The sequence below is a fragment of the Pleurodeles waltl genome, chromosome 4_2 (assembly GCF_031143425.1).
Source record: "Pleurodeles waltl isolate 20211129_DDA chromosome 4_2, aPleWal1.hap1.20221129, whole genome shotgun sequence".
Taxonomy (NCBI): domain Eukaryota; kingdom Metazoa; phylum Chordata; class Amphibia; order Caudata; family Salamandridae; genus Pleurodeles; species Pleurodeles waltl.
This window is the reverse complement of record NC_090443.1, coordinates 803,422,906-803,435,853: the sequence shown is the minus strand read 5'-3', so window position 1 is coordinate 803,435,853 and position 12,948 is coordinate 803,422,906. Positions and strand designations below refer to the sequence as shown.

Genomic DNA, 12,948 nt, shown 5'->3' with positions numbered 1-12,948 from the left:
GTCCCGTGACTCGAAAACACTTCTTCGAAGAAAAACAACTTGTAACACTCCGACCCAACACCAGATGGCGAGCTCATGCATACCATGTGTATCTACAGCGACAGATGCCATCGAACTATAACATTTTATAAAATGTAAGTGCAAATTGAAACATGTAAGGAAATGAAATGTCAGATAAAATTAATTTATTGCATTTCAAGCTAAAACAAAATAACCAAAATCACTTACCTGACTTGTAATAAAAAAGATAACTGTTAAAGCTGCACACGCTAGGGTGATGAGCATCAAGAACTTAAATCTAAAAATCAGCCCCTGTTTAAAGAAAGCAAAATGCAAACAGATTAAAACTGTGAGCACCGATTATGCAAGTCCTACAGTAATGTCACCATACAAGACCCGTTTACAGAGGCAAACGCTTTCAATCCAGTGCTGCTTTTAATGATAATTAACAGTGTACACATAGTGTAAACCGTTAAAGGCTGAGACAGTTTAGGCTCTTCAGATTCATCAGTCCCACTGTCAGCTCATGAAATTACAATTTCTGCAACGTCGCCTACGATTTCCCAAACCTTTGATTTCCTAACCATAATAAAATAAGCCAATGAAAAATCATTCCTAAAGAAAAATTCACAAGAATAAACTAGCAAACATTAAAGTACAGCATTTTAAATTTCCATTTTCTTTAGCATGTAGAAGTGATGTTATGAAATACAACAGTCTGAAAATACATCGAGCATGCACAGAAACAAATTCTACAAGGTTTGGGGTGCATTATCCAAAAGGAGCATGAACAAAAAATAGTCAGGATTATAAACCTTTTGGGAAACTTATGTACTAAACTGCAATGTATTTAATAACTCATCACATCACTCCTATTATCTGCTCATAAATGGATAAAGCAATTCTCTTCAGGAGTAGTGTTGCAAGAGTATGAATAATGTAACCCCTTTGTCTCCTAAGGGACTTCGTAGAGCTGTGACATCAGTGCTAGAACATGATGAATTGAAGGCAGGTTTAGAATGCTCAGTTTGCGGTTAAACGCAGATGGATAAAGACGTGCAATACATAGCTCCATGTGAGGTGTATTTATTGGTGGGCAACCAAGTTGGGAGACATTACAACTGGTGACAAAATAAGGGATAAGTAACCTGAAGATTGACCGTGCTCTCCCAGAGAGTTTGCCATGGTCAAGCAAACTGCTAATGCATGCCATATGTGCCTTTGCGGAGGTACAGAATCCACGGCTGGCATATGTGGAGTCAAAGTGCAACTCCAGCCGGTGTGAAGCATTTGAAGATAAAGAAGGCTTCACTGAGAAGTTCGCTCATCATTTGGTCAAAAGCCTACCAGCAAGGTTATACAGAGAGGTACCGCGCTATTACGCAATATGAAGCTATGCAATAACCAGAGTGCTACTGCTGAAGGCGGATACAACCAGGTTTTGAAATGTGCAGCAAATTACAAAACAACGTTGCGATCAGCAGCACTGCGAGGCAGAGATCAACCAGGTGTCAAAAGCACAAAGGAACGCCTGAAAACACAATTCACATACAAGGAAAGGCCACCTGCTATCCAGAACCAATTAAAGAGAGTCATTAAACTGCAGCACTGGGAAGTGGCCCAAGAAGAAGTGCACAGGATTGTGCTTATGGAGTCATCCTTACGTGAAGAGGCACCATAGAAGGGCTTTCTTCCAATGGAGATCAAGAAAGGGGCCATATTTCCCACAGTTCTAAAATATGACCACCCCGAACCAGCACATCACAGGGCTTGGCCACTGGTATGAATGGAACAGGTTCTGATGGACGGCAGATGAAGCTGGAGAGACCTCCAATATCAAAGTCAGTAAGTCCCACAAATGGTTATAATGCTGTCACCTTCCTGAAACCACCACCACCATTTGATACCGCCAAAAAGCAAACTATCGGTGATAGATGGGCTGCTTGGATAGAGACCTTTGATGATTTCATTGATGCGTTTGAAGAAACAGACAACAAAAAGATTATCAAGTACCTGAAGAAACTTGCTGGTTATGGTGTAAAAGAAGACAAAATGCTGCGAGCTGATGAGGTAACATACTGTCAAGTTAAAGAATCTTTCAATCCGATGCCAAAAGATTACGAATGTTACATTTTCAGTCAAGAATGACAAACAGTTGGTGAAATCAGACACATTTTATACAAATGATACGCTCAAACACTAGATTCAATTAATTTAATGATAAAGAAGCAATATGCCTCAGAGTTATTGACGACGCCTGCCAGATTCATTCAGACAACGAACGCTGAGAGAAACTCTTCATCTGGAACGAGTTCTCATGGCTGCTCGAGCTGAAGAGCGTACTAAACAACAAGCTGCTAACATGGAGGCCAGAGGTGCCCAAAGTGAGTCAGTCATGCACATGAATAGCAGGCACAAAGCAGAAGGACACAGGGTGATCTCTCCAAAGAAAAACAAAGTTGTGTTTCAGGTGGAGATTGCCATTTCCACACAAAGGTAAATGCCCCGCTATTGCACAGATATACAAAGGCTGTGGTAAAGATAACCATTTTGTAATTGTTTACAAGGATAAGCAAAAAGTAAGTGTTTTACGGCGAGACGACAAAATGTCCAACCGGAATTCCAGAAGTGGCATTCAACACATGCCCACAAGGCCAAGCAACCACATCAGTTGAGACAAATCAACACCAAACGAAGTCGATCATCATCTAAATCATCAAAGAGTTCAGCAGTATCCAGTGAAAGTGAAGAAGATGATTATGCAATGTCTATGTTCACATCAGACAAATGTGCACGTTGCACTGGCCCATGTGAATAAGTACCAGTCACAGAAAAGTCTACATAAAAAAAGCACCAATCATTCCAACACTGTATGAAGATTGCACTGAAAGTAAATGGCTGTTCTATACTTTTTATCATCAGCAGTGGTGCACTGATGAACCTTATGCCTGAGGACAAATATAATGAACTATCTCCATTGCCATGAGTGATGCCATCAAAAATTAAAGTGTAGATGTGAACTGCATCAACACCCTTGAAAAGCGACGGTTCCTTCGTAAAGATTATGAAACACAAGAAAAGTGCAAGTGCCCATCCACGTGCTTCAAAGTACAACGTCAAGTGCTTACTTATTTCGTTTCAGCACAGGTGCGGATATGGGACTGAGCTCAGTGAACTACAACATGAATGCTCATCACAAAATAGTAAGTCTGTTCTTTTAGTTGTTTCGTGGGTTAGGATAACTTAAGACTATGAAAGTACTATTGCATTTTAATGAGGACATCTGCCTTGTTTCTGAAAGACACAGAATTGCTTTTCTCTTACAAGAAGCTGTTAAAAAGGAGCTTGAATCATTACTTAAGCATGATATCATTGAGCATTCTACTGATCTAACGTAATGGGTTTCTCCCCTTGTGGCAGTGCCAAAAAGGACAATGAAGGAGCTATAACCATCTGTGTGGATATACGTCAAGAGAAAAAGGCAACTGAAAGATCATCATCAAGGGAGGCACATTGCTGACATAACACAGTTGAATGGTGCAAAAGTATTCTCTCTCCTTGATCTAAATAAAAGGATATAATCTGTTGGAACCCTTGGAGAATTGCAGATACATTACAACCTTTTCTACACATATTGATCTATTTTGATATAAAAGACTTAGTTTGGGTGTGTCATCAGCTGTAGAGATTTTTCAAGAGGTCATTAGAGGTATCATAAAGCCTGTAATGAAAACTTCCAACTATAGAGATGCCAAGTTTGTTTTCGGACCTACACAGAAGGAATACGATGAAGCACCCAAGCAAGTATATTGTTTACTTGTTGGTGCAGTTTTAATGCTGATAAATGTGAATTCAATAATACAAAGCTAAAATTATTTGGTAATATTTTTTCCGATGGGGGCATGACACCAGATCCAGCTCATGTGCAAGCATTGTCAACTGCTAGTCCCCCACAAGATGTTTTCATGTTACGCTCATTCCTTGGCATGGCCAATTACATGCGAGACTTAGCCACTGTAAATGCTACATTGAGAGAGTTGATGAAAAGGATGTTTCATTTCATTCGTCACATGAATGCAAGGTTTTAAGAGAATCAAACAAGCTATTGAAAATGCTACTGAAATGGCGCATTTTGATTCAAAACTATGAACAGAAGTTGTTATTTACACTAGCCTGGTTGGGTTAGGTGCAATCCTTGCACAGCACAACAGACAACAAAATGCTTGAAGACATATTGTGGCATATGCAAGCACGAATTTGACCCAGATTGAAGGTGCTTATTCACAACCTGAAAAGATTTAACAGTAGAGGGGGCTTGTGAATATTTCCACATGTTCCTATATGGAAAACCTTTTATGCTTGTGACAGGTCATCAAGCATTGCTGACCATCTTTGGCAATCCAAAGGCCAAGACACCTCTGCTCGTTGAACGTTGGGGTCTACGATTACAAGAGCACAACAACACAATTGTGCATTGTCAAGGGAAAGATCAAAACCCTGCCAACTACTTCTCCAGACTGTCTATACAGGGCAAAGTTAACCATTCTAAGACAGCTGAATTCTACATAAATGTCATTTTGCAATCAAACAAGTCTACTGCCATTTCGTTGGAACAAATTGTCTCTGCCATGAATCAAGATAGCGACATGTTAAAATTGAAAGACATTATTACACATCAGTCATGGAACCAACATTCTCAGCCTTTTACCAGTGACAGTGAATACCAAAAATTTAAAAATGTCAAATGTGAACTGTCCCTGATACAGACATTATCCTGAGGGGTTGGAGAACTGTCATTCGGGAAAGTCTGTAGCAGGTAATTGAAGTGGTCCATGAAGGACATCGTGGAATCCTTGCCACAAAACAAGTTCTCAGATAGAATTTGGGTTCCTCATCTCAACGAGGGTTGAAAGAGAATTAAAAGACTCATCTATTCAACTGCCTGCCATTGGAAACTCCCCCACACCCCGTAAGCTTGTCAGAGTTGCCAAAGCACGCATGGGAAAGAATTACTGTTGACTTTTTCAATCCACTTGACAATGGACATCGCCTGATGGCGATTGTGGATGAATACTCCTGTTTTCCATTAGAAGAAGATCCAACATCAAGGGAAGAGTCATTTAGAGATTAGATGGCATCTTTGCAACATGGGGCATTCCTGCAATTTTATTTGAAAATTCAAAGACTTTCTCATTTTGCTTAATGTGAATTACTAGAAGAGTACACCTTTTTTGGCCACAGGCTAATGGCCTTGTTGAACATTTCATGAGTACATTAAAGAAAGCTGTTCAGTGCGCTGCATTAGAAAAGCTCAACCTCAAGACTGTCTTGAATTCTACCCTACCAGCTTACCGTTCAACTCCTCACTTGATCACAGGTGAAAGCCCTGCAACGCTGATATTGGGAATGCAATGTAATGCCTATGCAGAAAACAGAAGTCATGCAAAAGACACTGTCTTCGCAAGAGGAAAAAGAGTACTCATCAGCCAAGAAAATGCAGGTCTAATGCGCCATTTGATCAATCATTCAATCAATCAAAGTATTTGTAAAGCTCACTAGTCACCCGTGAGGGTCTTAAGGTGCTGAAGGGCGGGGGTGGGGGTGGGCGGTCTGCTACTGTTCAAACAGGCAAGTCTTAATGCGTGGGATGGTGGCGAGGGCAAGGTCAGCAGAGCAAAGCTGTTGGGTCGAAGTTGATGCGAAGCAACTCCATGCCATAACAAGCAAAAGGCACATGGTGACTGCCCAACGTCTTGGGAAATCCATTACGCAAGATTTCTCCTATTTCAGACATGTGGCTCATCACTCATCAGATACTGACATAACGTAAAGACTGGCTCAAAAAAAGGACAACTAGGAAACCCCATACTGCCTACATTGCCAATGGAGATCATAGACACTCCTGTTACTGATTCTCAGGTTCTGAAGACACAATCGGGACATCAGAAAGGCTTAACGAAGAGCTAAGATTGTAAAGATGCTTGGAAAAAGTTTTAATTTTTTTATTTAATAGAGGGGGAGATGAAGCATCGTGCGGTTATGAATTATGGAGCTCTTTTCCATAAAGCTGTGATACGTTGGAACGTGATGAAATGAAGGCAGGTTTAGAATGCCAAGTTTGCTGTTACACGCAGAAAAGTAAAGAAGTGTAATACATAGCTGTCTGTGTGGTATACTCATTAGCTAGGGAGGACACTACAAGAAGTAATCATGGCCAAGAAAAGAAAAATGCTATAGGTTTCAAAATATTTCCGGTTATGTCATTTGTGGCAAACTGTGATATCAGCTGTATTCTGATGACTCTTATTCCAGCAAATGTCGATCTCCAAATTTACCAACAGTGATGGTTTGGCAAGGCAAGAGAACATTACTTTTAGGGTAATAACTTCATTCAGTGACCAACTTATTCCAGGTCATTACTGACACTGTCTCCCCTTCTAAACTTTTCACCTACAAATCACTGTTTTCAAGTGGGATAGTCAAAATAGTCCATTGGAAGCAAAACAAAACTGCAAGATCCAGGGCAGGAAAAAGTGTGTATAATGAATTGTTGGTAGGAAATCATAACCTCTATTAATGTATTTTTTACGTAGCTTACTATCACAATTGTTTCAAATCTGTAAAGCTGTTTATATTGCCAATAAAATTGTACATGAGAAAGATGAAATACATATTTGCTTTGACTGGATTCAAACTTGACCTGGAAATAACACGAATGTCTGCTCAGAGGCCCTTAACTCCTTCAGCCACCCTTCCCACCAGCTTCTCAAAAGCAAACTGATTTGATCAGTTTAACAAATAGAAGGATTTCAATTGTTAAGAAATTAAAAAACAAGGACCCATCAATTTTGTACGTTAAGTCTCAGAAGAGGTGATTTGGAAATTTGAGGTGTGCATACAGTTTACTGTTGTAGACTTATGTTTCACTTTTTCTCCATTGCAATACACCCTGAAAGTCAGTACCTTTTTGCAAACATTCTCAAATAACGTGGTCCGAATTCCTAAGGTTACACTGAATAACCAATCATTTAACAAGTTCTCAAGAAGGATCTGAACATCCTCACCTTCCTGATCTAAGCTGATTCGTGTTTAGCTCATTGTTCCAATGCAAGGTTGTCTCCAAGTATCTGCTCACTGACTTGGGTAACTAGGATCAGAAGGTGTCCAAAGAGAAATTACAGTTGGGTGTACCCTGTGTTAATATTAAGGTCATAACATCTCATTGGGGAGCGACACCTGTCTGAACACAGAGTCAAAGCTATCTATATGCTACTCCGATCCATTACTGGCTCCCAGGTATGCAAGGTAATAGGTAATGCAAACAATGGGTTTTTGGTTATGCTAGCATTGTCAAACCATTGCCAGATGTTGTATCAAAAAGACCCCAGAACGTTGGCCTTGGTACAAGGAGGAAGGCTTTAGAATATTCATGTGTATCCCTGAAATAAACATGGTCCTCTGCACCTGCTTTAGATTTACCAGACTACTCCAAACCTTTCACATTACATAGTCATAAGGAAGAGGGTTCTCCTTCAGGATCATGGTAATAAAAATAAGCAGACTGCCCATTTAGTTGAGACTTCTGAAGACATTGTTTTAGGGTCCCTGTTGTAACTTATGCCACCACAGCATTATTAATGGCTGCTAAAAAAATAAATCCTCATCTATTCATGCTAAGATACAAAATACTACTCCATCTCACAGTTACTGTGCTAAATACAGTATCTTTTCTATCACTCTCGACGGAGAGGCTGATTGCACCCTCGCACAGTCCACCTGATCAAGCTTTGCACAGATTTCATTGATGCACCTTTACTAAACTAAGATCTCTCTTATTAGGTTGATGATTCATATCTCAGGCGATAACAGTAATCCATTACTTATGTAGTCTATACGACATTAAAAGTAGTTTCCGAAAATTATACTCCGCACAAATTACCAAACTGGTTACTCTTATGCATGCTTCTTGATCAGCAACTCCAAATTATTTTCACTGATTCAAAGTTTTCCTTTGGGGCTGCTCATGAATTTTGGGTCCTGTGGACGCAATGGGCATTCCTCATGTCTGCTGAAGTTCCAATTAAAAGTGACCCATTTGTAAAACGTTTACTTTATGCTCTTCCACTAACTACTACAATTGTTAAGTGTACTCCCCACCAGTCTGCTTAAGATATACAGAAGTGTCTAGAAAAAATGACCCATCTGACAAGGCTGACAAAAAGACGGTGGTGTCTCCAATGCCGAAGTTACTTTGTACGTATCATGTTTCTGAATCACTTAAGCCCCAAGACTTGCTGAACCACAAGAATATACTTCCGACGTAGAAAACCGTGTCTGGTCAAAACAGGACTGCAACACAGACTCGTGATCCAGTGTGAAAAGAGAAGCAAAAGTTGTCCCAAGGGTGCTTCTTCCAAATCTCGCCCCATCTGTACCATGATTTTGCCCAAATAAGCAGAGATAGTACGATTTGTGCCACAAACCCACACAGGTTTGCCCCCTCCATTACCACCACCAATTGTTGTTCCTGTGCTGCTATTCCAGTCTACAACATTTGGAAGGTTGTCAAAATCATCCTTACAGCTGATCTACCTCCATTGGGACTTCTTGCCCACCTTTAAATTGATTTCATTCAAATGCCTCAATGTTGCTTTTATGTTTAGGTTCTGCACTTTGTGTGCATCTTCTGTGGATGGATTGAAGCCTACCCATGTGGCCGAGCTGACGATATTACTATTGGCAAGAAACTGCTATCATTTTGAGTTGCCTGTGATCCAAGAACAATGTAAGCCTCTGGGAATCAAACAACCTTTCCACTGGGCTTTCCAACTTAGGACATCTAGAGAGGTTGAAAGGTGTTTTAAAGAATAAGGTATCCAAAGTCTGTAGTGAAACTGGAATTACATGGCCTGACTTCAAGTCAATAAGCAAAAAAGCTAAGCCCATATGAAATGGCTATGCCTCACACTATGGTGCTGCTGTTTACCCCGCTGATGTGGCTAGCTTCTTTTGATTTGCACATCAACAAATATATGACAATGCAGTATTGTTCTCAGATAGCTGTGCTGCCTACCTGCCCAAAGCTTGCCATGATCTGCAGCCTGATAACCAAGTCCACCAGTGAATGTTTGTTCTCCAACCCTGCTGTTGAGGTTCTTATCAAGTCCTGCTCACCACAAACACCACAGTAAAGTACCAAGGACTGCCTGCCTGGATCCACACATGGATTAACACCTTCCCTGGCGACCCATATATGGGATAAAAGTGCACCCCCCCATATAGGGACATACTCCATCACAGGGCGTGCTAATACACCCCCTGTGTAACCAACACCTCGGGGGCCATTTTTTATTTTTACTTTCACAAAATACTCAAAAGGGATCCACCTTACAATATCTAATTAAAACACCCTTAGAAATATACCTACTAGTTTACAGTGGGTCTCCTAGGAAACATCATCCTCTTATCTCTCTACACAGTCAACGGGGATCAGAAAGTCACCTACTTCGTCGATGGCCTTCCTAAGGACCCAGATCCCTACAAACCTTATCACCATCACTCACTCCTGCTTGTTAGTACACTGTGATAAGGTAACCCATGTGTTGACCTTACTTGTCACCTAATTTCATGAACCAGAAAATTTCCAGAAAAACAAATCATCATCAATAATCATGTCTCTCCAGGGGGCAAGTGTATACAATCCTCCCAATCAAACACCTGCATTGTGGTCTGATTCTCATAGGACTGTGTCACACATCTTTATCCATTGAACATGCACAACCACCAATATATGGTGAAGCACCACACAACAGACTTGTGATTACATAGGCTGGGTTACAAAGACAGCTCAGAAGTTTGTAAATTCTCTCCTTACTCTGCTCTTTGTATGAGCTCTCTAAACCCCAGATAGGAGCAGAGGCATTGTCCTGTAGTCACCCACTGCACAAATAATATGTGAACATTAAAACAGACCTTCTCTCCGAGTTCCTTAATAGCTACATTTCAGTGTTCAGAATATCAAATGGGATACGTTGCCCAACTCACAGAGATATCAAACACTGCCAGCAGTACCAAATTCCCCAAATCTCAACCTCCCCCCACCCCTGGCTAAGTAAGCCCCCCACCGTGTAAATACTGGCTATTGCTTCAGGTGCTCTTTCCCACTGACTACAAGGTTAAGGCAAAGTATGGCACAATGCATCCTCGTCTGAAACAACTGCAATCCCTACAAATGTCATGAGAATTATCTGGTCAAAAATTCCCTCAAATCTCAGCCCCGTCCCCCACCCCAGCACTCACTTCATCAGTCACTCTTCAGCAATGGAGTGGCCACTTTGGTGCATCCATTTTGTAACTACCCCAAGGGCTGTTCTGCCTCATGCTGTACAATCACATACACGCTACTCAAATCAAGCACTAGCCCGCTAACCTACCTCAGGTACACACTGTCAGCACTGTGGGGCTATTGCTGCTTCATTTGTTTTCTCACCAGACTGATGTTGTGCACATATCCACATAGTTAAAACATAGACTGGTGCATTACATATTAGGGCGCAATGTAGCCTGCCATGAATGAACAAGGTACAAATGTTGAAAAATATATAAAGAGTTGGGGGTTGGATGAAAATGCTCTGTCCTCAAAAAAAAAAAAAAAAAAAAAAAAAGGCATTCATAACGAACACTGAGCACTAGTCCGCTAACCTTGCCCGGGTGCACACTGTCAGACCTTAGGAGCTATTGCCTCTATGTGTATTTTCTCTCACCAGCTTGATCTCATGCCATGCAAGAGTCCACTTGGTCCAAACAAAGACCTGTGAGCTACCTATCAGTGTGCAGTATGCCTGGTGTGAAAGAACGAGGTAAAAAGGTCCAAAAGTGTAAAGTGTTAGAGTGATATGGATACGCTCTGTACTCAAAAGAAATATGTATACATAACTGACATACATTCTGACGATCCAGTCTATATGGGAGCATGTATGTAACCCATGTTTCTTAGATATATACAAACAGTATGCCTACATACCTAAAGATATATGTGATTCAAATAAAAAATAAAAAAATCCAGTGGTCTATAGTCTCACATGTATAGGCAATCCTCTCATAAGCTGCTTAGATGATGCCAGGTAATGTCATCATTCAATACTCTCACAATGCTGTGCGGCCTATAAATCCATCTTTGTTCACATTTAAGCAAGAGAGTTTTGCTGCCCTGCACACTGCGTTAAATATTATGTTCATCTAATACCACCCATGCAATGTCATTCATGGGGTGGTTCATCTACAAAATATGTGTTATCAAATTTGTCATTTTTTGTTTTTTTGTTTTTTACATTTCACATACAGGGAGTGCAGAATTATTAGGCAAGTTGTATTTTTGAGGATTAATTTTATTATTGAACAACAACCATGTTTTCAATGAACCCAAAAAACTCATTAATATCAAAGCTGAATATTTTTGGAAGTAGTTTTTAGTTTGTTTTTAGTTTTAGCTATGTTAGGGGGATATCTGTGTGTGCAGGTGACTATCACTGTGCATAATTATTAGGCAACTTAACAAAAAAAAATATATACCCATTTCAATTATTTATTATTACCAGTGAAACCAATATAACATCTCAACATTCACAAATATACATTTCTGACATTCAAAAACAAAACAAAAACAAATCAGTGACCAATATAGCCACCTTTCTTTGCAAGGACACTCAAAAGCCTGCCATCCATGGATTCTGTCAGTGTTTTGATCTGTTCACCATCAACATTGCGTGCAGCAGCAACCACAGCCTCCCAGACACTGTTCAGAGAGGTGTACTGTTTTCCCTCCTTGTAAATCTCACATTTGATGGTGGACCACAGGTTCTGAATGGGGTTCAGATCAGGTGAACAAGGAGGCCATGTCATTAGATTTCCTTCTTTTATACCCTTTCTTGCCAGCCACGCTGTGGAGTACTTGGACGCGTGTGATGGAGCATTGTCCTGCATGAAAATCATGTTTTTCTTGAAGGATGCAGACTTCTTCCTGTACCACTGCTTGAAGAAGGAGTCTTCCAGGAACTGGCAGTAGGACTGGGAGTTGAGCTTGACTCGATCCTCAACCCGAAAAGGCCCCACAAGCTCATCTTTGATGATACCAGCCCAAACCAGTACTCCACCTCCACCTTGCTGGCGTCTGAGTCGGACTGGAGCTCTCTGCCCTTTACCAATCCAGCCACGGGCCCATCCATCTGGCCCATCAAGACTCACTCTCATTTCATCAGTCCATAAAACCTTAGAAAAATCAGTCTTGAGATATTTCTTGGCCCAGTCTTGACGTTTCAGCTTGTGTGTCTTGTTCAGTGGTGGTCGTCTTTCAGCCTTTCTTACCTTGGCCATGTCTCTGAGTATTGCACACCTTGTGCTTTTGGGCACTCCAGTGATGTTGCAGCTCTGAAATATGGCCAAACTGGTGGCAAGTGGCATCGTGGCAGCTGCACGCTTGACTTTTCTCAGTTCATGGGCAGTTATTTTGCGCCTTGGTTTTTCCACACGCTTCTTGCGACCCTGTTGACTATTTTGAATGAAACGCTTGATTGTTCAATGATCACGCTTCAGAAGCTTTGCAATTTTAAGAGTGCTGCATCCCTCTGCAAGATATCTCACTATTTTTGACTTTTCTGAGCCTGTCAAGTCCTTCTTTTGACCCATTTTGCCAAAGGAAAGGAAGTTGCCTAATAATTATGCACACCTGATATAGGGTGTTGATGTCATTAGACCACACCCCTTCTCATTACAGAGATGCACATCACCTAATATGCTTAATTGGTAGTAGGCTTTCGAGCCTATACAGCTTGGAGTAAGACAACATGCATAAAGAGGATGATGTGGTCAAAATACTCATTTGCCTAATAATTCTGCACTCCCTGTAGCTCGTGTTCTGTATTCCTTATCTTAATCTTCTTCGTTGTCATG

The 12,948-nt window shown here is 40.8% G+C and overlaps 1 protein-coding gene across 1 annotated transcript in view; it reads right to left on the bottom strand.

Annotated features, from left to right (window-relative positions):
- WLS (Wnt ligand secretion mediator) overlaps positions 1–12,948 on the bottom strand; it is a 275,288-nt gene that overhangs the window by 77,091 nt on the left and 185,249 nt on the right. Inside the window, exon 10 of the mRNA XM_069232457.1 lies at positions 229–312. Within this exon, the coding sequence (XP_069088558.1) occupies positions 229–312 (84 nt within the window). The remainder of the gene's footprint in view (positions 1–228; positions 313–12,948) is intronic.